Source organism: Dermacentor andersoni, chromosome 5 (assembly GCF_023375885.2).
Source record: "Dermacentor andersoni chromosome 5, qqDerAnde1_hic_scaffold, whole genome shotgun sequence".
Classification (NCBI taxonomy): Eukaryota; Metazoa; Arthropoda; class Arachnida; order Ixodida; family Ixodidae; genus Dermacentor; species Dermacentor andersoni.
Genome location: NC_092818.1, coordinates 149,330,555 through 149,358,378, shown reverse-complemented (window position 1 = coordinate 149,358,378; position 27,824 = coordinate 149,330,555). Strand labels below are relative to the sequence as shown.

Sequence of the window (27,824 nt, the reverse complement as noted above, 5' to 3'; positions counted from 1 at the left end):
CCAATAACAATAATCGTAATCTGTCTTGCCCGCGTTTCCTTTCTTTAACGCTGCGAGCCCGTTACTTCCCAGTCACGAACGGCATGCGCGTTATCAGTGTGACGCAGCATTCTCGACAGGAAACTAGCGAGCGCTGAGCTTTCAGGGAAGGAAGCGCAAGCAAGGCAGATGACGATTATTGTTGTGGGACAAATATACACCCCAAAGGGTGCAACAGCTTTAAGAGCGTAGAGTGCACTCTAAAACTAAATTACACCCTTTGGGTTGTATCTTGCCACACAACAGTAAACGTCATCTGTCTTGTCCGCATTACCTTTCTTTAACGCTGCGAGCCCGATGCTTTCCAGTATCGAACGGCATGCGCGCTATCAGCATGACATAGCATTCCCGACAGGAAAGTAGCGGGCGCGGCGTTTTCAAGAAAGGAAACGCAAGCAAGGCAGATGACGATTATCGATGTGTGGCAGAGATACACCCCAACTGGTGCAACTTGGCCTAAGAGTGTATTAGGCAAAGTTACACCCTTTGGAGTGTATCTCTGCCGGTGCTTTAGCATCCTCATGGCATGGAGGGTCCCGGAACTCTGGTGGCGCCGTTTACTTTTAGCCTAAAATTAAAATTTTCGTTTATCTTAAAGTAAGGCAATGCTAACTTGCATGTCATGTTAACATGTCAACTGCTTGTACGTCAACGTTCCTAAAAACACCCGAGCGCGCTAGCACATCTTGGGATTCGCACAGCACCGCGCACGGGAAGACACGACGACCCGATCAGACCCGATACACATAAGCTGCGGCGACTGGCGTGTTTTTGCCTCCCGCAAGATGGTGAACCGGCGGCTTTCCTTGACGGGCGCTCCTTCCTCTCCAGCAGTTTTTCTGAACCTCCTTGGCGGCAATGCAGCCAATTCGTCACAAAGCAAAACCGAAACCGAGTCATGGCCTTCGTTCAGTCGAATCTCCGCATCATCGAGCAACAATGGCACGCCGCTACGCTTTCTCGCACACGCATGCCCGCATTTTCACGCTCACTCACTTCGTTATTTACACAGCTGACACGGCTTGAGGTTACGTGTAATATCTCCTTGCACGTATACTCGTCGTCAGCTCACCTTAATTGTCATGATCACGTCGGTCACGTTACTATTGTTATTTATACGATGTGTGATCGCGTACTTCAATTTGGAGGAGCTCAGGAGTTTCAATTATGAAGTTGACATCGTGAGCACACCTGTGAAGATCAGCGATGTAAGTACGCAATGTATCGCTTTGACGTCTTCCGCTGTCCCGACACACCAACGCTTTTGATACGTGTTATAGAAGTCCGGGGTGACGCCTACACAGCGCTATTGGCCTATGTTTAATTTGCAAACCGTAGTTACGTCTTTGAAGGTTAGTCACGACAGACGTCAGTCATAGCACAGGAGCTAGGAAGCTGTGGAATATGATCGGTGGGCTGAAGCTCGCAATATTGTTTTGCCGAGTAGATACTGTGGAAATGGTTTCATTTCTTCATTTTATTTCCGAATTTTCAGTGATCGGTGATAGGAGGGGTCAGGATTGGTTGATACTCGAGAAGGATGAAGAGGGGATGGGTATGGTAAACGATGTGTATGGGTTAATACTTCAGATTATTAATGACGTGTTACTAGTAACACCTGTTACTCGGGCTCTTCGATCTTCGCTGAGCTCAATCTGCATTGCTATCTGCAAGCGCGGGGCGTGACTGAGGATGACAATGTAGAAACATCTGAGCTTCGTAGGCAAACATGATCCTGGGTTACAGCGCGAAGGGACACGGACACAGACTAGAAGCAGACAGGACGAGCGCTAACTCTCAATTAAAATTTTATTTGATGATGTTCGATCATGAGATCATGTTACCGTACCAACTCGCCCAACTTTCTATCCTTTTGCGTAGGCAAAATCAAGATCGATATATTGCCATTTTGACACCAGTATAACGTTATGCGCTGCACTTCAATCGAATTTGACGGTAATTTTTACGTCGAAGTGGTTTCTCATTTCGTGTCACTTATGTTGCCTCTAGGATATTGGAGCATCGGTAATACTTATGATGACAAAGTTTGGACAAGAGTACCAGTGTTCCCTACCCGAGAGTTCCTACCCGACGGAACATACAGAATCTGATGATGCTGAAGATGAGGCCCCGAACGTCTTAAGGTTACTGGAGCCGCTGAGAAATGCACCTTGTTTGACGAAGGTATGACACTGCACAACATATCAGCATCTTGTGCTGTAATTGCTGTTATGCTATGATCTCAATGCATTGCTTAGTGTCAAGCGTGTTTGTCAGTATGTTGTATGCTTGATACATTGAGTTTTATTTTGCGCATTTTGCATATGTGCACATGTAACCAAACGTGCATTGGGCAGCATGCACTCTCAACTATGACGATAACAAACTGCTGCTATTTATACTTGTTTGATTTGATCCTGCAGCATGGCACTTGCTTTTAATAGCAAAAAAATTAATAAACAAATGCATTGGGTTTTAATGTGCCTGCTTGATTGGGAAAACTGCTTGAGGAATAAAGAAAACGTTATAATGCGATTTACCTTGTGAATATCTGCAATGAGCACCACGGTCGTAGGAAAACTAAGCTTTAATTATCTCTTAAGGCCTTTCATCGTAATTGCATTTCATAACAGTCCTTATGTTTGAGTAATTGGAGTAAATTAGAGTATCATTTTGTGTTATTTTCTATTGAATGTTTCGATTTAACAATTTAATTGCTTATACATGTATATGTAGGGATGTCTTGTTAAACATACAGAGTATTGGCTTCAGTGCATCTCCAATTATCTGCGGTATTTAACTTATTGGTAAAAATCAACATGCATGCAAGCTGCCAGGATGATGACTAATTTATGTTATCATGACTTTCAGACAAGAAACTGGTGGACATATGAACTCTGCTATGGAAAGTCAATCAAGCAATTTCATGTAGAAAGTAAGAAGCCTGTTTGATGGCTGTCTGTTTTTTTCCTCACTTTTGGGCATTTAAAACTTGCCACGAGTGCAGACGCTCTTGTGTTATCACAATTTTTCAAATCAGTGAAACTGACTGGTTTGTTTGCTAATTAATAATCAGTGGATTCAGTAAAAAGCTTTGCTTTACAGATCATACAAGAATGCTTATCAAAGTATAGAATGGGAAGAGTTCTTCCCATTCGAGCAGGCTGCAGATTCATACAAGTCTCTACAGGGCCAGCATCTTTATTACATAAGCTATCTTTTTGTTTTACTATGCTGAAACACTAGCATCTGATTTTGTGTATATTGTGTCAGAACAGTCCAGTGGTATGAAGAGGTTATTTTTCTGTTAACTTATTGTACACCAATGATATCAGAAATAGCTTAACACCAGCAAGCCAAAAAAAAAACATATTAAACACCTGAAGCAAAAGCTAAATCTAAGGCGCAGATTCTTTTTTGTCAGACGTCTACAGCTAATATCAGTGAGTGGGCTACTGACTTATTCACAGACCTTGTAACTTTTACTTTTCTTCCATGCCTTTTGTTATATCTAGCTGTGCACCAGATTCACCAAGCCCAGCTTGGTGGTTTGATAAGCATATAGTTGATGTAACATTGAATGAGCAACTAGCTCTTTACGTGGTGTGAACAGTGCATCAGTGCTCCTTGCTTAACACATTGGGTGTTTATTTCCCAGATGGCAAACCAGAAGGCGCAATCATATTTCTCGGTCTCTATGACTACGATTTTGACTGGAACAACGAAACAAACTTGGTATGTCTTTCACACATCTTAAATTTGCTGTTCTACCAAGATGGGGCAGTATGTGAAATTAATGAGCTGCATGTTTCTTCATTCATTTTTCTTGTGGCTAGGAGCAGTTCAACAAAACAGGACAACAAAAGTACCACAGCCAGGTCTACAGCCATGGTTCCAAATGTGACATTACCGGTGTCCCAAGGAGAGCAGAAGTCAGAGTGAGTTAAATGATCTTTTCAGGTTTTCTTCTGCTGAATGCTCAAGAGGTGGAGACATTTATTTTTTCTCTTATCTTTTTTTTTCTTCCACTGAGAGGAATGTCATTGCTAGTCAAAGAGCACTATGTGGAGTCGAACAACAACTTGTTTTTTTGAATAGCAGTGTGCAAGTATACTTGAAATTTTGAATAGGAATTGAAGTCTTTTCTATCTGACCTGTATTTGATTTAATAATACACTGTTGCAGGTTGTCAAGTATTCATTTATGTTTAATATAACTTATTAGATAGCCAAATACAAGTGGTTACTGTTCAAAATGATTTTGCTGCAGAAGATTTGTGGTTATGGTGGAGAGGTGCCATTTGCTGAGAAAATGCAGAGTCATTCATTAAGCATACTATGCACCCAATGCACAGGACACAAAGTGTTTTTGCATTTTGCTGCCATGAAAGTGCATCTGTCGCAGCCGGGATTTGATCCTGTGCCCTCGGACTTGGCAGTGCCATGCCAAAGCTACTATGCCAGCACGGCGGGCGTCATTGCACTTTGAACAGCTCAAAAGTTTAATTCACTCATTTTACTTTGCCTTCTACATCACCTGTCTACCCAACGGCCTTTCTTGTGACGCAGTTTTTGTGTTGCTCGTTCAGGACCAGTAAGCTAGCTAATGCTTGCCAGGCAGAATGTTGAACGGGCAGTTAGCGGCACCCAAAAAAGAAAAAGGTCAATTGTTCCAGGCGGAAACAAGACATGTGGCAACCCTGTTTGTGGTTCACGACCAGTGATGTGCGTTCTTAAAAGGGAGAGAAAAGACAATGCAAGCAAAATGTTGATCTCACCATGATCTCTGCAAGGATGCTGTAATGTTATAGCATTCCCTTAGTTATGTCTGCCCTGCTGAATGTGTGCGCAACTCTCTTTCCTGTAGTATTTCTGCGATGAAGACTCCACTGATTACATTGAAAGCGTGGAAGAGCCAGAGACGTGCAGCTATGTGTTCACGGTGCACACATCGAGGGTGTGTGCGTTTCCACCACTGAAGCGGATATCTCCATCCAAGCCCCACACCATCTCTTGCAGTCCCAGGCTCACGGAAAAACAGTACCAGAAGTACCTGGAAGTCAAGGAAAGTATGTCCCTATACATTTTTCTTCTTCTTTATTATTTTTTGTTATTGTCAGTGCTCTTCTGTCTCTCTCTTTTGTGCGCATTCTTTTAGTGCCAATTATTTCCTTCATGATCGGTGTGTTCTTTTTTATATTTTTGCTCTTCACCCTTTGCCATTATATATTGCGGAATGTTGGCTTAGATGCCTAACATGAGATAAAGGGAAACAAACCAGCTGTGATGGCTCGGCACGTTGTGGTAGAATAACAGTAAGTAACTGACAGAGACCAAAGAAGATATGGTGACACAGAAAATCATTGACTTGGCACTATGAAAGTCTGTCCTTGGTCTTGTTGCTTTGTCTGCTATTGTTTCTGTTAACTTTATGTTGTTGTACCACTTTGTGTAAGGAATGTACTTGTTATCAATGTGGTAACACGTAGTCATAGTCTTAAACATGAACAATGGCCCATAACCCATGGACTGCATGTTTTGTAAGTCACATTTGCTGTAATCTGCACGAAATGGGCCTCCATTTATATATGTAATTTCATTCCAACATTATGCGGCCTGGCAACCGAGGTGAATAAAAAGAAAATGGCCTGCAGCCATTTTCGAACATGGTACATAAACGTGTGTGGTTGCTAGTTGCTAGAAAATGCCCTCTTGAACAGCTGAGTGACCTATCGCTCGAGTACATGCAACAGGGAATCTGCAATTTCACTCGGAGGACTGCCGACCCTTTCTGTCAACTATGTGAAACTCCCGCCACTTTTCATGCTTATTGTGACACGCCATAAGCATGATGAACATTGGCTAGATTTTTTTCATTGTCAGAACAAAGCATTGCCTGTTGCAGAACCATAAACACAGAAACCCCAATATATATAAAGTAGTGGTACTGTCTGGTGGGGAGTTAATACCACCTTGACCCATTAGATTGAGTGACACAGACAATCCACTCTCAATGGTCCATTGTGCTAATGAACATGAGGTCATGGGTTTGAATCCTGGCTGCATTTAGATAGACATGGAATGTGAAAATGTTTGTGTGGTGCTTAGATTTAGGTGCACGTTTGCAAGAACTCCAGATGGTCAAAATTAAAAGTCCTTTATTACAGTATCTCATAGCCTTTTCGTTGCATTGGGATGTTGGTAGGATGATTTACCTTGGATTCCTCCAAAGGGTGCAGGACTTGGGTATTGCTCACACTGGTGGCAAATGAATCTTATCATCCACTTTCATTTTCCTTTACTTTATCATTTCTGCATTTCAGTTAAAACAATAAATAAAATTTCCCCCATAGTTTCCCTGGCTTCATATGTTTTTGACTAACAAAAATCAGGCTCGTTGGTTTCACTCTTCTTCTCATTTGTTATAAAGAACTTGCATCTGAAACAAAAAAAGCTTCTCTTTATATCTGATATTCGTTTTAAAATTATATTCTTTAGATGCTGATACTGTTGAGAAACATTTTAGATTTACTTGGTTATATCTGAAATTCGTTACGTCTGTGTTCATTATATTGTAGTTCAACTGTGTATGGGAATTGAGAAACTGCTTCGCTTGGCACCTACTGAATTGTTGTGCACTTATGTTTATCACAAGACATGCGATGTTGGTTATTCCTGAAGTTCTTAATTGAAGGCAAACTATTCTTTCTGGTTGTGTCAGATGAGAAGAAATTGGAGGAAGAGAAGAGAAAACTGTGGTTGCTGGAGCAGCAGAAAAACCTGGAAGCCATCAAATCTTTTGTGAAAAAGGAACCCAGCAATGCCATTACCAACTTGGAGAAACCTGTAGTGGACATTGAAGAGGGTGAGCGCGTTGGCTGACTTGAATGCTTTATCAGCCCAACACCCAATTCCTCACAGCATATAAATTTTGAAAGGCCGTCACTAAATTCCTTCTCTAGTCTGCTTCTACGCATAATGAATATTGTGAACCATAACAGACCTTAGGGCTACAAATGGAAGCGGAGAAGAAGGAAGAGCGTAAGCAAAAAAGAAAATGTGAGAAGAATAAAAAGGGGGGAAGATGGACCAGAGGAGTAGGAAAATATGAGAGGCATGTTTCTGCAACGAGTGAATTGTGTGAAACAGTGCTTATTGAGCAAGTGTAACAGCAAATTTCCTACCAAGAGTTTGCCGCCTTCACCACGTGCACTCTGTAAGATACAAGGAAAGAGGGTGCCACGTCTAAAATTGCCACAGTGCTTTCCTTGGCTTCTTTGTCTATTGACTCTATATGGCCGTCATTAACAGAAATTGAGCCACTCGGTTTCCCTTCCTGTCTCCTTGATGTCTGGCCGATGAACTTCATGTTGAATCAACGTGAAACAAACATAGGTGAAAGAAAGCATGTGGGACAAAGATTAATGCCAACTACCAGCCATTTGTTTGAAAGGTTCACAGTCACCCTTTCAACTGGCCACTCTGTATTTGCAAAGTTAGTTTGCAGCTAACTTCTAAGGTAACACTGAACTTTTCAAATAAATGTTGGGTAGTTGGCACTTGTTCTTATCGTTTCTGTGCATCTGTTGACCTTAGTGCAGATGACTTTTTTAGGCTTCGATGATCAGAGCTGTGCTGCGTTTGGCTTTGCACAACCCTTGTGTCAATAAGCAAAGCATGATCAGTCATCACTCCACATACTACCATTCCTAGTTTTAGTGACGTGAAGTGACAAGTCAACAATCTTGTGGACATGTTTGCAAACCGCGGTTGTTCTGTTGGAACTTCAGATAGTGTTATGTAGTCATACGTGGCTGAACAAAATGAGCAGTTAAGACTGTGGGATAGGTCACTCATACCCTTGTGCATAAACGCATGTCCTCTCACAACTTCAGATGTTGTTAAAGGCCAAGTGCAACGAAATTTCATTTTAGCAAAATTTGTTATAAATGAGTAGTGTATACCACTCAACCAATCTTGGCGAACCCATGGGCCTATTAATTGTATAGTTTTTTGCTAGCAGCCTGAAAAGATCATCTAAGCAGACAGTGTGCACCTGATCATTTCACTATGACGTAAATCCCAGCACGCTGCATCCAAGATTGTTCAGCACACCATGATCACCAGGCATGTAGGCTGGTTCACATCGCCACACCTGGAGAACCACAGAGCCCGGTCATGTGGCAGCCTGTGGTAGTTCGAGCATCTCACGCAGCAAGTACGGACAGAGGGCTTGTCGTGGCACCCCGAGGCAGCCACGGTACCTACGCTGTGCAGCAGCGTGGCCTCCAAGAGGGCACACGTGTGCTGTTGGGGTCTTGGAGGTCATGCTGAGAATCCACGCGTTAGGTCATGCGTAACTTCCAGTAAGCGGTAATGGCAGTGTTTTTTTTCAGTGTCAATATCAAAAAAGCTGTTTTTCTAGCTTTCTGTGACGCTCCTGCTCGTATTTCAAAGGTCAAATTTTGTACAGAGGCTCCTCTATATCTACATTATCTTAAGCTAGGCTTTTCAGGCAGTCCAAAATTTCTTTGCAGTTGGCCTTTAAGCAGTCATAGATATTTGCTTCATGAGATGAGCAAAATGAGCTGGTATGTCTGTGGGATAAGTTGATCGCATTTGCTTATGTGAACCAATATTATGGTTACAATGGTGAGAGTGAAATGCTGACTCGTAGTCAAAATGTTTCGTTAGCTTCACTGCGATAATGACCGAATGTGTGTTGTGGACGTAGCTTATGTCTGGCTAACTAAATTGCTAAACGCTGGCTAAATAAAAGTCTAGCTGTCCTTTATTTTATAAAGGGATATCTCTTTAGAAAATAAAAGTCAGCTAGACTTTTATTTTTGAGGGCTACTTAAAGAAAGTCTGCTTCTTCTACTCATTTGAAGGTGCAAATGGCATGAAAGAAAAGCACTAAATTTTGTGGCTCCTTCACTGCACAGCACGACCGGAGGTGCCAGCCGAGACGCAGAATGATGAAGTGCCCGTTCTGGAAAATACACGGAACGACGTGGCAAAGCAGTTCAAAGAAGTGTTCAGCAAGGTTGGTGTTTACTTGTATTCACTGGTACATTTAACTCATTCTCCAATTCAGACCAACGTGCACATAGTGCACAGAGTTTTGTACAAGTGTTGTTTCTGCTTGTCAGAAAGTTGTGTTAAGATGAGGGCGTGCATTGTGTACTTTTTTTGTTCAAATACTTTTTAGGACAGACGCTTACATTGCTTCTTTTCAGAAGGGAGAGGGCGACCTTCATGATGAGGCCACTGCCCAGTTCAAGGATGACAGTCATGCGAATGTGAATGCTGTCCTCGAAAGGCTGATGAAACGTCTAAAACAGATGGAGGCTGATGCTGAGGATGATGCGGAAGGGAGTGCAGGAATCGCCTCTCAGCAGCATGTTGCTGAGGGACAGCAAGGCAATGAACATCTCGGAGAACCGGACAGTGTTGCCCAGGATGCGACAAGTGGTGACGAGGTTGTGGAGGATGAATACGATGGGGAGGATGCCAGTCGCTTGGTCAGCAGAGATGGGCATCAAGACGTTGGCGAAGAAGGTGGTGAGTTTCAGTTTTAGTTCACGGTACGTGCACTAGCAAATACAAAATGCAGACCATGCTTCATCATTCCAAGGATAAATGTGTAACCTGTGAAGTACATTTTTTCTTTCTTATTGTTATATTTTTTTGGCTGCCACAGTTTATAACTATCTCTAACTGAATTCCTCCATATTTTCTTGTTTCGTTAGCTGTGGCAAGCTGCAACTTCCTCAAAATGCTGTTGTCATTTTTGTTGCATATTCCATTTAAACTACGTAACATTGTACATTGTGTGCAAGTGCAGTGTGAGTAGTGTAGTAAGTGTTGTTACTTTTTATTTGTTGAATTTGTAAGATGACTTCTGGCTTTTATATGATGGCTCACAAGGCCCTTGCTGTCCTACAATGACCTAGTAGCTGAACAGTCGTCTTGTAAGTAGCTCCTTTCCTGTGAACACCCTTTCCTCCAACTTTATGATATCTCGGCTGCTACATATACGTTTTCACTTCACTGCACCAGTAAACATAATAGCTTTTGGCCAGATTCCTTCAAGTGCCATGTCTAAACTGTGCTTCTGGCAGAACCAAAAACGGAAGTAGTTTTGTGAATGATAGGGTGGTGCTGCCACCTGTTGGGAGAGAATAATATCACTGTGCCAAATGCTATGGCCTGCAAGATTGTACAGTGCAGTCAGCCGACTGTTCCCTGAAGCCATGCTAGAGCCCACTGCAGTGATGGACAGAGCAACCCAGACGTAGCCTCTTGTCAGCACAGCAATACGGCTTGAGCACAGAAGGAATGGCTAAAAAGGAGGGGAAGGCCATGATGGCATGACAGGGAGGGCACTTGATCATTGATCATTGTGCTCACGCAAGGTACCTGCAAAAAATTTACAGTGGAAAGGACTTGTGAGGTGATGAATTTTAGTTACCATATTTTCCGGTAAAGTTGCACCTTTGTCTAAGTTGCACCCCCCTCAAAACGGCAGTCTTTCTGAAAAAAAAAAGGAAACATACTGTATTCGCACATTCTACCATGCCCCTGATTATAAATCGTAGTTATACTACCGCCCAAACGTAAAAAAAAAACAAAATAATAATAATAACTTGGTACCGATTCTACCACGCACATCAAGTAACAAAACTTGAGTCAACGTGCAGTGTGTTGAAATAACTTTGTGGGACATACAAAGGCACAGACTCTCACACAGCTGAATCTTAGTGACTAGATGCCATCAGGGTCCGACGACACCTTCTTCTCGCTGTCTGTCAACCACAGATGTCGTTTTCAGTTACATTTAATCTATTATAAATGCCACATTTACAGCAAACTGGAGAATGGCGACCTCAAACCAAGGCATAAAAACAATGTCCGTTCGATTATACTGAGGCAAGCTACCTTACGTTGAGCTTTCTATTTTAGTAAGAATCAGTTTCGTTTTGATTTTGAGTAGAATTAGCTACAATTGTAACACGCATGAAAATTTGAACACATTCTTTATTAAAAGAAGTGTGCGTTAGAATTGCGCGAATACAGTATATAAGTTGCGTGAGTGTATAAGACACACCTGTTCATTCGGTACACAATTTGAAAACTGGTTAAGGATCAGGTTGTGAGAAAGTATGATGAAAATACATGCTTGCAGTGGCCGCCGCCTCTGCACGCATCCCGCGGTAGGCTGTGCTAACATGCGTGCAAGCGCCTTCAAATGTCTAGACAATCCTTTTCAGAAGTATTTTATTCCGATTGCCTGTACTACGCTATCGATAGCTTACATGATGGCAATTCGACAATATCATCAAAGTTGTCCTCCTCCGAGCCACTTAGAAACAATGCAGCTACTTCAGGTTGGGGTTCCGCTGGCACGTCATTGTCGTCTTGTGACTCGCTGGTACCCAACTCGCTGGTATCCAACTCGCCAACATCACCATCAGTCATGAACGGGATCAACCCAGCCCTGTGAGACCTTCAGAAGAACTTCATTTTGGCCTACTTGGTGTTTACTGCATAGCATATTGACTGCTAATAAAGACGAGGACAGGGGAAGAGAACACAAAACGACAACACGCGTGGTAACTTTCAACTCAATATCACTGTGTCGAAATCACTATGAGTTGAAACTATTGAGTTTCAACTCAATATCATTATGAGTTTAAAGTTACTGCCTGTGTCATCGTTTTGTGTTCTCTTCCGCTGTCCTTGTCTTTATTAACGGTCAGTATGATATGTTGTGAAACCTTGCAACAATTGTTTTCTAGAAATTGAGTTCCATGCCTACTAACCCACTTGGCTACTTCTCCAAAGTCGTAACTTTGCCGACTTTGCTTCGCATGCAGCATCGTGGTTAGTGAGGCTGCGACGACACACGTGAAGTGCGCAGCAACAACGGCAACGAGTGCAATGAAGTGTAGTTGCTGTGCATGGCACAAGGTCACACGTGGTGGAGCGTCATTTGATGCCCGCTCAATAAAGAGGGTTTGGCCATAGCATCCGATCCAATTTTGACAGTATATAAGTCGCACTGTTCTATAAAACGCACTGACAAAAAATTCAGAAAAAAAAATTCGGCTTATATTTTGTAAAAGGTGTTGCGGGCCCTTTTTAAAAGCCCAACCAGAATGGAATTTCACGTTGATAAATTGCTTGTAAATGAGTAGTATACAGTAGGCTTCGACTAATTCAACTCCGGTTAATGCGGTTTTTAGGTTAGTTTGACCCGACCAAAGGTCCCAGCTGGTGCCTATGCATTTTTATGGGTGCAGACTTTCGTTATTTCGATTGTAAAATTAGCCTTTGCCAGGTAATTCTGACTTGACCAGTCAGCACGCGCATGTCTGACCCTTATGGTGACCCCAAACGCGACCCATACAGTAGCAGCGTCTGCCTCTGCAGAGCCTGAAGGGCAGTGAATGCATTGAACACCTACCATCTTTTGTTGAAAACACCTAATTTCAACTTGCCCTGGGAAACTTTTCAAGCAGTAGCCAGAGCTCACAGTGGCCAATTACGGTATTTACCCGATCCCAGCACACGCCCCCACCCCCCTATTTCTTTTTTTGTGGGGGGGGGGGAGAAAATTGGGCCTGAAATTGCCTAGCGGTGCAATTGAATAAGAGACCAAAGCTGCCTTTACAGCATTCGTATGCTTTGACGCATAACAGTTGTGTATTGCGGCGAAGCTTACTTTTGGAAAACTGTCGCCATTGTGCACCACATATTAGACCCTTGCCCATTTCTGTTGCTAAAAAAATCAGGTGCGCATCAGATTTCTACTTCATTTAGGAGCTTTCATATTATTTTTATGTTACTTTTCTACTTTGAATGCATAAAAGGCGGGTGCTTTGGATTCAGGGGAGCGTTAAAATAAGGCAAATACTGCCAAGTGAATCAGCAGTGTGTTGTGGCATTTCTTCTGCATCTTGTTTAATTCAACCTGCTGGATAATTTGGTCAGTTTCGACGGTCCCATCTGGGTCAAATTAATGGAAGTCAACTGTTTACTATTGAAGCATTGAAGCAGTCTTGGCGTAGCTGCAGGGCTGGTATTTGTATCATTCTTTATTAACAGCCTTTAAGTAGCACCAAGCAGATGGCACATGCACCCGGTGGTTAGTGGATATAGCACAAATCTCAACGTGTTGCCTCCGAGATTATTTTCAGTGTGTGGCAGACACTGTCTCTAATCTCGGAGCTCATGACAAGGAGCTGCACTAGTCCTGAACGTTCTGGATTGTCTGTCATTTTCTGTAAGAGTTAATGGTAGCGTTTTCTTCAGTTGCACTATCGAAAACATCTACTTTTGCTATCCCTTCATTATGCAGCCACTCGCATTTCAGGCAAAAAAATTTGCGGAAAAGCTGCTTGATATCTGCACTATCTGAAAGTAAGCTTTTGTTGCGGTGCAAAATTTTCTTTCAGTTGATATTTAAGCAGGAGTGAGCGAAAAAATGCACATGTAAAGAAATAGAATGTAAAGAAATAGAATCAATAATACGGTTAACTTCTGTTAATTTGACTTTGACAAGATGATGAAATCGATCAAGTTATCAAGCATGTTGGCATTAAAGGAAGAGGCAGAAAAAGAACGTTCGAAAACACCGCTGCTTCATTTGGCAGTATTTTCCCAATTCCCATGTGCCCCTATATGTTATGTGCATTCAACTTTTATGGATTCATAGCAGAAAACAGTGCTCACCCAAACATAATGCACAACCCACTTTACAACAACAAAAAAAGGCTTGCCTCTGATTCTTGCAATTAGAAAGGAGATAAAACCTGCAGAGTTTATCATCACAGAATGGAAATTTGTCTCCAACATCATAAATCGCGAACACCCTTTTATTGCTGTCCGTGACTCATAATGCGTGTTGCTGTCCGTCCAGTCTACTGAGTTTGAAATTCCGCTTTCTTTGAATCGCTCCACTACAGTCACGAAGGGGTTGGTGATCCACACGTAGAATAACCACTTCACCAGCTTTTCCTGCAACGTGCAGAAGTCTACAAAATGCCAAAACATGTGGTGCAACTCTGTTGCCCATGAGTTCTGATATAAAATAAGTTGCCTGTTGGATGAGCTTTTGTAATTAAAGCCTGAAAGTGGTGAATCATCGTTGCCAACCCTATGCAAAAGCTTGTTGTGCCACCGTCTTGTGATTTCATGTCGATGATGCTGGCTCTCACAGTAGGCTGTTGCTAACACAGAACCTTGGTTTGGGCGAGTTGGTTCGTGGTCAAACGGTTGGAAAAGCAGCACTAAGAAACACAGGGACAGAGACACATAGTACAGCGCCCCTCATGTGTACTGTGTCTCTGTCCCTGTGTGTTTTAGCAGTGCTTTCCCAACCATTCTGTTGATTATACAGCGGATGGGGTTTTGGTTTCGTATCTTGTAATGCACATTGTTACGATCAGCCAGAGGGGGTAGTGACCTTCTAGACTCTCCTGCACCACTGCAACGAATTGCTTCATGAAGCTAACAAAGCGTCCCCTTGGACAGACCTGCAGCAACAACAAGCCGAGACATGTATGGCGGATCGAGTGTTGCTTGATGGTTCACTGTCACGGTGGCCGTCATGGACAATGGGAGCAATAAACTCCTGGAAAAGGGCTTTTTACAGCATTCCCTCACAGACTCCGGTGACCACCACAGTCCTTTGACAGATGCTCCAGTTAATTGCTGGGTCATCTCAGGAACCAAGACGCGCCAGTTTGAGTCAGGCGTGACAGTCCCTGGCTACGAAGCTCCCCTCCTATCTGCATGTTCAGTGCCGGAGTGATTGTGTGAACACTTGCCCTCAATGTGGATCTTTCGGTGACTTTGAACGCTTTGATTAGACGAAGGTGGGACGGCAGATTTTCCTGGCCTTGGGGTCTAGAGAGGACAGAGGGGGCTTAAGCAGACTTTTTCGGCTCCTCAGGGTGCTTCAATCCAGTCATGCTAGACTGTTGAGACATAACATTCTCCAGTACTCATGTAGATATTGTAAGTAAACCCAGTACTCCTCATTGTCAATAAGAACATGTTCCTCCCTTAAACAACGTCCCTAATGTGGATGAGTCAGACGACGGCAGGGGCCAGCTACCGCTTTCGACATGCCCGACACCAACTCTTACTACATGCAGTTTTCAGACAATCTTTTTTTTAAATGTATGCACTTTGATTAGCTAATTACTTATAATTGATCGTGAGCTTTTATTGTTTGCTTAGAAAATTCATATTTTTTCACATGCATTCAGCAGAAATTTGCTGTGCAGGCAGAAAATCAGCATTTTCGTCAACAGATAATATGTCCGACACATTTGCTGACCCCTAGTTCCACCAAAACAGACACCGCAGCCATTAGGGCCACCATTGGAGTATGCGTGCTGACAAGTAAACAAATTATCTGATGAGGGCCAATTTCATAATTGAAATATCAAAAGTTTTGGCCCATACAGATGTATAGGTGCTGGCCAGGACCTTTGGTTGCTATCAAATTAACTGAAAAATTAGATTAACTGGAGCTGGATTAACAGAAGTCTACTGTATAATTCTAGTAGTATACATAATAGAATGATGTAAGACATCATGTAGTCAAACATTGGCATAACAAATCTCAGTTTAGTGAAATCCACAACAGAAGATTCTTTCTTAACTTCCTGAACATAAGTTCCATTACACGTTAGCAAAACCATGGATAACACCCAAGTAGTTTTCTTGGGACAGATGTTCAATTTCCGCAGTTGCAATATTGAGAGAAAAAGAAGCTCTTTATTGGAAGGCAGAGAAATATGCTTGCATGCATACGACCACTGACCTAACACTCTGCATAAGGGGGCGGAAGGGGATCAAAATATTCCAGAGTAAAGTGGAAAAAATGAAAATAAAAATAAAATGTGTGAGTAAACCTGATAATGATAATTACAGCTGTGAGGTGATGGAAACATGTACTAGCTGACTTTGCCCACGCATTCTCCTTGTGATGCAATTCTTGCCACCAAATGTGCCAACAGGCTTCCTCCACATAGCGTTCTTATAACTGGCTAGTGCCTGCTAGAAGAGTTTGTGCAAAAGGCGATGAGAAGAGCAGTTACTGTTGACAGTGACACCAAGGTTATACCGTATATCAGATTATGCATCAACACTTTTGAAAGGGCATGATTTGTACAGTGAGCATCAAAAGTTTATGGATCATGAAATCAGAAAAACCTCAGTGATTGCACAGCCCGGGCAAGCAGCTTGGTATTCAATGTCGCAGCCTGTATTAGTACTACAATATGTAAACAACATAGTGGTACACAGTTTTGCTTGCTGTGAGCTCATGCTACTTGGAAATACAACTTTTTCACGAAACGCATGCCCCATACACTTTTGACACTGGCTGTACATTGTGTGTATGTGTACTGAATGCACGTAACTCTTGTCTGTCCCTGTAATCCAGATTAAAGAAGGTTTCACAAAGCCCAACTATGTGGTTACGGAACCGCAGCGGGGTGGACCACTGGCCTAGAAGTCTCGATCACAGCATGCTTTTGCACATTTTTCTTCCTTAGACTATGAAGACAACTCCGGATTCCCTGTTGAAGATGGCCAAGTGGACTCTGATCCAAGTAAACAGGATGAAGACGGGGACCATGAGAGCCAAACAGGTGAACAGCCAAGCTGTCTTTATACCCTTTTTAAATAAGCCTTGCACCAATGCCAGTGGCCATATATTAAACTTCCTTTAATGGACCATTGATGAGAAACACTAAAACAATTCAACTACTCATTAAAGACTACAGTTTCACCTCACTTTAAAAAGTTGCATCTGGCACAAAAATACCTATGATAAATCCAGAAGAGCACGAGGTAGAAGGTTCGATCCTGGCCACGGCAGCTGCTTTCCGATCTGGATGTAAAGCAAAAATGCTTGAGTACTGCATTGGGTGCATGTTAAAGAACTCCAGGTGGTCAAAATTAAGCCATAGTTCCCACTATGGCTTGCCTCAAATTCAGATTGCGGTTTGGCTCGTAAAACCCCAGACTTAAATTTTAACTTAGATTTTATATTCATTACAGTTGACTTCCATTATTTTGACCCTGAAGGGGCCGACTAGATCGTTTTATCTGGCAGGTCGGATTAAACAGGATGCAAAAAAATTGGCAAAACACTTTGTTCATTCATTTGGAAGTATTTGGCCAATTCTAACACACTACGGAACCAAACGGGCATCCGGTTTCTATGTCTGGGAATTGGAAAACTAACATAAAACTGACATGAAAGCCCCTGAACAAATTAGAAACCTGATATGCATTTCATTTTTTAGTAAGAAAAATGGGCAAATATCTCACGTGTTGCGCAATTGCGGCTAGTTTCCTAAAGTCATCTTCACCGTAGTACAGCAATGTTATGCGGTAAAGCATGCGAACGCGGTTTTGCTTTTGTATTTGATTTCATTGCACAGGCAATTTCAGGCCCAGTATGTTTTTGGAAAAGAAAAGGTGTGTGCTAGAGGATAAATACCATAATTGTATGCTGTGAGCTAGTGTTATTCAATATCTTCCTAGCTAGGGTGTCGATAGATGTGTATTCAAGGCATTCGCTGTCAGCTAAGCTCAGTCGTGATTGACGATGACACTGAAGGGGCCACGATTGGGGTCACCACAGGGATCAGGCACATGCATGCTGACTGGTCAAGTTCGAATTATCTGGCAAAGGCCAATTGTACTATAAAAATAACGACAGTTCGGGCACATAAAGTGCATGGGCACCTGCGAAAACCTGCGATCGGGATCGAATTAACTGAAATATCTAGTTAACCAGAGTCAAATTATGGAAGTCTATTGTTTAAGCATACACACTAAAAAAAAATTTTCTGTGGAAAGAAATGCACATGTGGTGCCACTGATGAGCCAGCAAAGGGTCTCCTGTCAATTTTGATTTGATCGCCTCTTGGTGCCTTGCCGTGCCGATACATAGCACATGAACGGCACAATCGTATAATTGGTGCAGTCACACGGGATAGGCACATTGAGCTTTTTGGCTTGGAGCCAGCCAAGCCAAGACATTTCTCAAAGTGTGAACACACGTCCAGAATCTTCCATTTAACGTTGCTGTTGCTGAGTATTTTGACATTTTTGCTACCGGAATACATACTTTGAGCTACAAGCAAAAAAAATATTTGTTTCACTATGACAGATGTTCCCTGGGATCATGCATTTTTGGTTTTATATGGCAGTAGAGTACTTGTTAAAATAAAGCATGGCCATTCAAAGTTTAGATTTACTTCCTTATATCCAATAAATTCATTATAGTTGTGTTGCAGAATGATTGGCTATGTGCGACTAGGGGAGAGAAAGAAAGAGCAAAATTTCCTTTTGACACTTGATGTGCTAACAGCAGCACTGTTGACACCTATGTGATGCCATGTATTTTATGGTATTATCATGTAATCGTGCCTTTGACTCGGAAGTCCAAAGTTTGATGGCAACCCGTCTGGCTGGGGAAATACGTTGCATAAATGTGAGAAGATGCACTTCCTTATCGGGAGCCATAGGCACCGACTACGGGGGCGGGGGGGGGGGGGGGGGGGGCTCCGGGGCCCGAGCCCCCTCCGGCGGAGCTTTCCGGAGGGGGCAGAGCTCCCCACCCCCCGGTGATGCCGAAACCTCCCCCCCTTCCTCCCCTGCCCCACACAGAACTCCTAAAATGTCATTACCAGAGTTTTGTCACCTATATCATTCGAGGTTTCTTTTTACTTGCCTTGACCTTTTCACTTAGAATTTTATTGTGGTTAATAGCTTATTGCATCATTGCTGGCACGCGGTCATGCACAGCTTTTAATTGATACTTTCGCTTTATTTCTGCAAATCCTGACAGTTTGAGGACAAGCACATTAGAAGCACTAGCGGTGGCTACCTCATCTGTATTTTCTCACTTCAACATTGTCTTAAATTTCCACTGTAAACACCATGCACATACACAATATATTTAAATATACACACAGGACAAAGCTTACAATGTTTTTGAAAGAGAAGGAGGTAGCCAATTAATAACTATTTCTAAAGGTATGGATAGCCTATGCCTACAGAATGAATATATTACTGTATGTTCACCTCGCTTCAAATTGCTTTGCATGCTTTTTTGACCCTGAAAAAAACCTGCAGACTTCAGTGACCCCTTCGGCGGAGTCTTTTATCAACAGTGTGTGAAATGAACATGAATCATATATGTGTCTCAGTATTGCTTCTCTTTCTGGTAAGCAATGCTAATGACTCATGAAAAAAAAGAACTCTTCTAATAATCTACAACATTTATTAGGGATGGAAACATCGTCACTTGCACGCAGAGGTGATAAATATATATGGGGGGTCCCAATTAACTATCATGTACCCAGATTTACAAAAAAAAAGCAATTGCGTTACTTGAAGAAAACCTAGTGCGTACTGTTTCTCGTACAGTGGAGTAGCTGCCAGTCACTTTTTCATTACCGAGATCTAATTAGGTAATTGTAATTAATTATGTAACTCAAGGCATACTATCCTAATTATCGAAGTGGCAATGAGGCATTTGTAGGCACAGCCAAGGGACCTCTAATTGCTGTATTTTCAGCGGTGTACTAATTGCATACTCATTTTTTTCAACTGATAAATAAACCCTGCGAAATATGAAGAAACACTAAGTGACTGCGCTTCCACCCGCATCATAAAGCAGCGCCCTCGAACAAGCTCCCTCTGAGTTAGCCAGAACAAAATAAAGGAAATAAAGAAAAACATCGTGATCAAGCTAGTGTCTTATCTGCTGTGCCCCGGCTGAAGTAGCATGTCACGTTTGGTGTTAGTTGGAAACAAGCTGTGAGAGCTGTTGTCTTAGCGTAGATAAAGTGCGCCGATAGTTTTGTCTAATTATTTATTTATTTATTTATTTTGCCACAAAACCTATTGCCACAAAAGTGAATTGACAATGTCAGTGCAAAGGTTTAAAGGCACATTTTGTATCGTCCCAGTTGCCATGCCTTTCTCTAATGAGCAGAAGGAAAACATCCTTGCTTTGGGAGCTGCAAATGACAACGAGGAGAACACTGCAATTATATATCAGTCATGGAAGTGTGTTGGTAGACCTAACGCATCAGCTATCATCAGAAATTATGAAAACCTGAGACAAATCAGCAGCTTCCAGAAACAGCGGCGGAGGACTCTAGTTTTGAATCCTAGTCTACGCACAGATGTACTAGCATTTATGGCCTCTAACCCACATGCTAGCGTGTGGGACGTGGCTGCCTAGGTACCAATCTTGAAGTCATCAGTTCAGAGGATTCTAAAAGACTCTGACTTTCACCCATACCACCCAGGGTGTCTACCAACCAGGAAAACCGGGAATTCTCAGGGATCTTGAGTAGTATGGGAATACTCTATGGTGGCTAGCGGAAGGGAAAGCGTGCGACGATAAGCTGGTTCTTTATTTTATGACGCCAACTTCGATGCTAATTGCAATGGACGACCCTGACAACGACACATTGGCTCGCGATGCTGGGCTCGACTTCGGCGATTTAAGCACTGATGAACATGACCTGCTGCTGAGGGCTCGCGCTGCCGGCGTCGTGGCGTACTACTACGACAGCAACTGTATGTCATGGCTGTACATTTTCGCACATTTGTAGCTTTTCCTTAGTGAAAACCAAATGCCGTGCCCCGTCTTCGACCTGCAGTTGTTCTTGCGCTTCCGGAGAATGCAGACAAGACCGACGGAACAGCGCTATGGGAAAGCATTGCTTTGAAAGGCACTCCACACGGCTTCAGTAAGTCTTTGCTGAACTCGTAATCCTCTGGACGAAAGTTCAGCGAGCACGCCATGCAATTTTTCGGTTTTTTGCCAACGCACTGTGGCAGAGGTACGGTACTTAACCACTTCGAACGGAGAGGTTCACTCGTTGGCACACAGTGATAAGTAACGTTGGATTCGCCCCTGCAACTACCCATGGCCAAGTTCCGCGGACCATTCACGCGTCCCACGACATCACATGGACATTCACATTCTCGCTGCTTGTTCCAAATGCAAGTTTCGCGAGCCAGCAGAACCAGCGCAGCACGACGCAATAACGCAACAACTGAAACTCCAAAGCGCGCGCGGCGCAGAGTCGAGCGAAAACGAAACCTTCCGACCACCCATACTACTCAAGGGTAACGTCAAAATGTTATTTTTTCTTATTATCGAATAGAAGTAGACAAGTAGCATTTTCTTCCGTCTTATAATCTAATGAAATGATCTTTTTAATACGAGTAGTTGAGTACCAGTGACATAAATTATGATGAGGAGTGCCTTCGTCATCGGGCTATTACCGGAATGTCGCTGAGGGGACTGAAATCGTGTCATGCATTTACCTCAATTTCTCGGTTACTAAAGCTCTGTTCGCGATTATATTGACGCCTTAGACGTTCTAGAGCATTGCTTTATCACTTTAACTTTACTTCATAGTAACCTTTAGTGTCCCTTTAAACTTTTTGCCGTTCGGTGCTTTGGTTTTCATTGAAACAATTCGCCGCTGTCACCAATGGCACCGACACCGCCTTTGTGGTCCTCGCGATTGGCTTCGAACAGATTTCACATTGCCGGTTCCCGAAAGTCAGCTTCACCTCACTACAGCATTGTTACGCTGTGAAGCATACGCGAAAGTATTTGCGGTGAAGCGTAACAAGCGTGGGAAGGGGTAATTGTCACGGGACACAGTATGTATTCCTTAATTATACACGCTTGCACACGCCATCTCCTGTCACAGTACGAGCACCGATATGCCTAATAAGTGTAATGGCATTCCTTCAGAACTTTTTCGGATGTGCCTGTGACGATATGAGCCCTCAAGGACAGTAAAAGACATGCATTCATTTTTTTATAACTGCCCGATTTTGGGACGTTTTCACGGCCCCTAGGGAGCCTGAAAAATCGGATGTTGACTGGACAACTGAGCAAGAGGATGCTTCAAATGGTCTGTGGGGCGAACGCGTGCAGAAGGAGGACGAGAACAGAAAGGACCTACGCATTGAGGAATGAGCAGGAAAGGAAGCGGGCTGCCACTTTTTTGAAGGAGCTTGAGCTCAAAAAAACTAAAGTGCTGGCTGATGCCGAGATGAAGGTGGCCCTAATACAAGCCAAATAAACTCTTTAAAACAATGAAATGCAATGCTTAGGCATTGTGCATGGGCTGAGAGTATGTCAGTACAGTTGAGGTCACCAGCTGTTGAGAGAGAATCTCACTGGTGACAAAGTTCGGGTCTCATACCAATGAGTTTGCAATTAATTGATAGAAATAGTTCATCTTCGAAAATATTTGCTTCTGTACTAATGTCCTTTTTATTCGTATTTAGGAATGTTTGACAATGGGTTTCACCATTTTTTCTTTCAAATATATTTTTTTTGCTATGCATTTTACTAACCCCTTCCTTCTGTTTTTGTTTTTGAATAAAATAAACGCTACTCCTTACTATTCAAACTGGATTAAGTTTTTTTAATTTTTTAACATGCTTACTAGATAGTGACACTATCGGGCGACATGGTGTCAGCCCGTCTTGACACAAAACGAAGTTCACTCAGGGAATTTTGCAAAGGCACTCATGGAAATTGGAAATGTCAACTTGGAAGACACCCTGGTAATATTCTTTTATCACTAAGCAAGTAACAGCTAGCAGAAATTGTCAAATTGCCAATGACTGTGACATGTTTGCTCATCACATAGTCTGTTGTCTCTGACCTGTTTGAAATTCCAGGAGTGAAATTCGCTAATATAGTAAGCCACTTTCGTGTCTCTGGGTCCCTCACCAAGCCTCATTGCAAATTTTAGTTATACACTGGAAGTTGTAGGCACCGTCTAGGGAACGTGTCACCGCAAGAGTTTTTAATATTCATTCATAACTGGAAATAGTAGAAGTTGAAATGTCCCATTGCCATGCTACCAGGAGGTGAGCTTCACTGCCAACATAGACACACTCTCCTTGTGCCTCGACTAGTATCCTCAAGTGACTTTTCTTTCCAGTCTTCTCCCATACCTGAGCCAAGGGACCGCATCACTTTTATGCCGGGAGTGCCACCTCCTTCTTTTTCTCTTCTCTCTGTGTGCTATGCATTCGCAGTGATGATATTGCACATTTTACATTGGATAATTTACCTAGGTCACGTGCCATAATTGGTGATGTAGCAAGTATTGCATCTTTCCCTGTGACCTTGACTCTCGAATTAGACACTGGGATCTATCTCTCTTGAGTAAGAGTGCATGGGCTTCTGTTTGAAATTTTAGCTGTTTTCACACTGCCCAGCCACTTGATACTCTGCGAACATAAGTGCCACTGGGTTACCTACACACCGCTCGTGTCTGTTTGCAATGCCCAAACATGGTGAGGGGCCCTTTAAAGGGTCTATAAAGGATCCATAAAGATCTGCTTGCTTTAACTATACAGTTGTTCTTTTTCTGAAATGTTCAGCTCAAATGCCTCTTTTAGCAAAGCAAAACTTCTAACAATTGGCTGCATCATCAGTACCAGTGAATTCTAGTGCTCTCTGCAAAACAATCTCATTAGGGAGAGCCTGTAGTTAACATGTTATATGCCAAGTTACGAATTGACATCCATTGCATGTTTTCAGTCTCTTATCTGCTCATAGAAAAGTAGTTCTTTGCTTCACATGACCTCAACAGCAGAATGCTTTCGGCCACTTGGTAATGACACCCTTAAGTCACTTCCGTGTGGGCAGTGCCGATGTCATTGGGCTTAAAGTGGCCAAGAACCATCCCTGAATTTAGTAAGCATGAATCTATGGATGTCTCAGTGAAATTTTATATTTATATCAAGGGTGTCCAAGTCAAACGAGGGCTTGCTTATTTTTCAGGATTACGAAACATGTTCAGGCGCATATAAGTGGTCTCAGTTATTTAGCTAATACTTTGTGAAACTGATGCACCTATATCAACCGACTATTTAGCAGTGCATAGATGCCAGCAGCATAGGATTTCTCCTTACACCACAGCCATGAACGGACAGCCTACTTGACGACATAGTCACTGCTGAAGTGATGGCCTCCCACAAACTCACTCAATGGTGCAAGCAAATGATAGTCACTTTGAGTGAGGTCAAGACTGTATGGCAGATTTGGCAGTACCTTTCAGCCAAGGTCGCGCAAAGTGTGCATCGTGCAGTGCACTGAATTCTGACAGACATTGCCATGGATGAAAGGAACACCTGTTGTAATCAAGACGGGCCATTTTTTCCCCGAGGGCACTGAGTACACGTTAAAGAACCTCACAGTAGAACTCACTGGTTTCAGCGTTGGGGAGGAAATCAGATTAAATGATGCCACGTTCATCCCCGAAAATGGTTATTGGAATTTCACTGCTGACGAGCCGTCTCGTCCGGCATCGCTTTCCATCAACATCCGATCATCTAGAAGCTATTTACACCACTAAAATATTGTGATGCAGCTTAGAAGCTTGTCCCCGTGCTGAGCTTGAAGTATTGCATGAATTCCACTCGATTTTAGGCCTTCATTTGTGACAAACTTCATTACAATCCCTTGTTCCATAAATGTGTTCACAGGTTCCATTGCCATATTGTTACCCCGGTCATGTACTAATTGTGGCCATGTTGTTCCTGCAAACTTCTTAATCTCATCTGCCCACCTAACTTTCTGCCCCCCCCCCCCCCCCCCCCTGCTATGCTTCCCTTCCCTTGGAATCCAGTCCGTAACCTTTAATGACCATCGGTTATCTTCCCTCCTCATTACATGTCCTGCCCATTCCCATTTCTTTTTCTTGATTTCAACTAAGATATCATTAACTCGCGTTTGTTCCCTCACCACATCTGCTCTTTTCTTATCCCTTAATGTTACACTTATCATTCTTCTTTCCATAGCTTGTTGCATCGTCCTCAATTTAAGTAGAACCCTTTTCGTAAGCCTCCAGGTTTCTGCCCCGTACATGAGTACTGGTAAGACACAGCTGTTATAAACTTTTCTCTTGAGGGATAATGGCAACCTGCTGTTCATGATCTGAGAATGCCTGCCAAACGCACCCCAGCCCATTCTTATTCTTCTGATTATTTCAGTCTCATGATCCGGATCCGCAGTCACTACCTGTCCTAAGTAGATGTATTCCCTTACCACTTCCAGTGCCTCCCTACCTATTGTAAACTGCTGTTCTCTTCCGAGACTGTTAAACATTACTTTAGTTTTCTGCAGATTAATTTTTAGACCTACCCTTCGGCTTTACTTATCTTATCAAAGCATCTTATCAAAGCATGTCAAACCGATGGTGCTAGTGCTTATTTTTATGTACGTATTATAATAAATCCGGGCTTTATTTGAACTACTTTCATGCATAGCCTGTGGAACTAACAAGCGATAAGCAAAGACATGACTTGTTCTTTGTTTCTTTTTTAATAAAAAAAAAAATATCCTTAACATAGGGGCAGAAGCGGAGCCAGAGGAGGTGGGTAGCCTGCGAGTTCGTATCCGTCGGTACGGCCGACGCAAGTCAAAAGAGCCTGGCAAGAAGGCTGCCACCTACCAGGAGTTGGACTTGCCATCTGAGGACAAGTCAAAGTTGGAGACTGCACTGCGGGACAGGCTACAGAAAGCTGGTGTTACCGCAGGAGGTAAGCAGTGATATTCAGGTGCACGTTGGATGGAAATGCAAAGCCAGGCCTAGGTTGATACTACATTACACCACAGTGTGAAGCTGGGCTAGTTGGTTGAGCAACGTTCCAAGAAAAACAGCGCAGCAACAGCACCGCTGAAAGACGAGACAGCACAGCCGCTGTTGTTTCGTCTTTCCCTGGTCCTGTTGATGCACTGTTTTTCTCTGTATGTTATGCTCTTGGAAAGCAGACAGATTGCTCTTTCGGAGAGAATGTTTTGATGACGAATGTAATCGAAAGTCGTCCTCAGCTAGAAAAAAGTGTACAGTTGCCCTGCAAAAGAAGTCATGTTGCAAGGCCCTTGCTGTTCCGGGGCTGTAGTACATAGTGATTCTTTTCATTTTTCATTCTTTTTGTCCTTTGTCATTGGCTGGCTTGACACAAAGCCTTCATTATCACTAATGCCGGCCACTGGCTGTGATAGATAACATACGACACACACATTAGAGCACTAACTTGCTGTCACTTTTGCTTGACTTAATTGGTTTGTCCTTAGTATCCCTTTAGTAGTCCTTTCTTGTCATTGTTGGATTGCTGTTTGGAAAAGCTCTTGAGCAAGGAGGCAGGCTGGAAATAAAATTTTAATTCATGCCGAGTATTATTACCTGCTATTTTTACCTCCTGTGTTGGATCTTTGATGATTGCATCAATTTAGCCTAAAACAATTGCAAAATATTCGTTTCCTTAATTCCATTGTTTTTGTGTTATAGACACATTGTAGTTGAGTTCAGTATTGGTTATGTGATTACTTGTTTGCTGTAGCTTGTTTCCCTTGAAAATACTTTTCTGTGCATCCGTGCTATGGCTTTGTGCAGGAGTTCTATCACTTGCTATGGCAAGACCATATGAAACATGCAAGAAACTAAGTGCTCACTTTTGAAATGGTGTTACCTCTTTTTCTTTTTTTTTTTCCTTTTTTTTCCTTTCTTTTTTACAGGAAGAAAAATTGAAGTCAAGATCATCACTGCTGGTTATTACGATGACGAGGAAGCCAAAGGCTTGAACGTTCTTTCTCCAGAAGAGACTCGGCAGTTTCAGAACATGATAGTGACCCTCCTGGTAAGTATTTACAATTAATATTTCAGGTGTTATTTTAGTAAAAGAAAGCTTAGCAAGCTTGTTATTTATGTTCATATTGATAAAACAGATGGGAAACCAAGAGGCTGTCCAGGAGATCGAAAAGCACCAGAGGCTAGAGAAGAACTACAATTTCGTGTGGAACAATGAAGAGACCAATACGGAAACCCCAACTTCAGTTGCAGAAGATGAGGAAGAGAGATAGCCATCACATGCTTGCACGACATCGCAAGACTAGTCATCACCACTGTCCAGAATCTGTACACGAACTTTCATCACTTGAGAATGTGTGAACGGAAGGGGGTGGGAAGGGAAACGTGCATTGTAGCTGTAATTTTAAGCACTCGTGGAGGGCACCTTATCACCTGTTTGCATGCAGCAGGTATTGGTCTCGGCTCATTCGCTGAAGTTGTGAACACACCTTTTGTATATGTTTTCACTGCATTGTTACTGAAAATAAAAGTGAGGTAGTATGTGGAATCCATGCTATTTCGAAACTTGCTCTGCGCACCTAACATGCGTTTGTGTTGGGCAAACTGCTTCATCATAATGGTGACAAGAAGCACAACAGGATAGAACACGGAAAAGGCACATAGGGGCAAAGGTGGACAAACAAGGCCATGGCTACGGTGGCTCTGCTGCTGACTACAAGGTCATGGGTTTGATTCCCGGCCACTACGATCTTGTTCTGATGAGGGCAGAATGCAAAAAGTACTTGTGTAAGTACTTTAAGGTGCTTAGTAAAGAAACCCCAAGCGGTCAAAATGAATCTAGAGTCCCTCCACTGTGGAGTCTTTTTTAGCTCCGTGTTGCTTTGAAACTTTGAACACCAACAGTCGTTCAGAATGTCATACCATAACAAAATAAAAGAAACTACATTCAGCTGTCTGCACAAGATGTTTCCACTATATTTTGTGCAAAGGAGAGCACTGAAGTAGTATGGAAAGAAGTGGAGAACATAAACAGAAGAGATGTCTTTCCCATTAATCTTCTCCGCTTTTTATTGAGATAGCAGCTTATATGGACACT

The 27,824-nt window shown here is 42.7% G+C and overlaps 2 protein-coding genes across 6 annotated transcripts in view; one reads left to right on the top strand and one right to left on the bottom strand.

Annotated features, from left to right (window-relative positions):
• The first annotated feature begins 990 nt into the window (after positions 1-990).
• LOC126531392 (uncharacterized) lies at positions 991-27,275 on the top strand. Of its 2 annotated transcripts, XM_050178900.3 has the most exons (13): positions 1,000-1,247; positions 2,050-2,223; positions 2,911-2,974; positions 3,698-3,774; positions 3,876-3,977; positions 4,906-5,107; positions 6,760-6,903; positions 8,984-9,084; positions 9,278-9,602; positions 16,613-16,708; positions 25,488-25,676; positions 26,656-26,777; positions 26,866-27,275. In XM_050178900.3, the coding sequence occupies exons 1-13, from the start codon at positions 1,122-1,124 to the stop codon at positions 26,998-27,000; spliced, it is 1,857 nt and encodes a 618-aa protein (XP_050034857.1). In that variant the 5' UTR covers positions 1,000-1,121; the 3' UTR covers positions 27,001-27,275. The 2 variants fall into 2 exon arrangements, with proteins under 2 accessions (XP_054927113.1, XP_050034857.1); XM_055071138.2 differs by lacking the exons at positions 25,488-25,676; positions 26,656-26,777; positions 26,866-27,275 and adding an exon at positions 20,750-20,877 and having other exon boundaries at positions 991-1,247.
• LOC126531396 (ras-related protein Rab-8A-like) overlaps positions 6,180-27,824 on the bottom strand; it is a 52,028-nt gene continuing 30,383 nt past the window's right edge. For 2 of the 4 annotated variants that reach the window (XM_055071141.2, XM_055071143.2), the window contains exon 7: positions 19,943-20,098. In XM_055071141.2, coding sequence (XP_054927116.1) covers positions 20,063-20,098 — 36 coding nt within the window. In that variant the 3' untranslated portion in view covers positions 19,943-20,062. Of the gene's footprint in view, positions 6,478-10,512; positions 10,575-19,942; positions 20,099-27,824 lie in introns of those variants that run through there. The other 2 variants (XM_055071142.1, XM_055071144.1) reach the window with 2 other exon arrangements.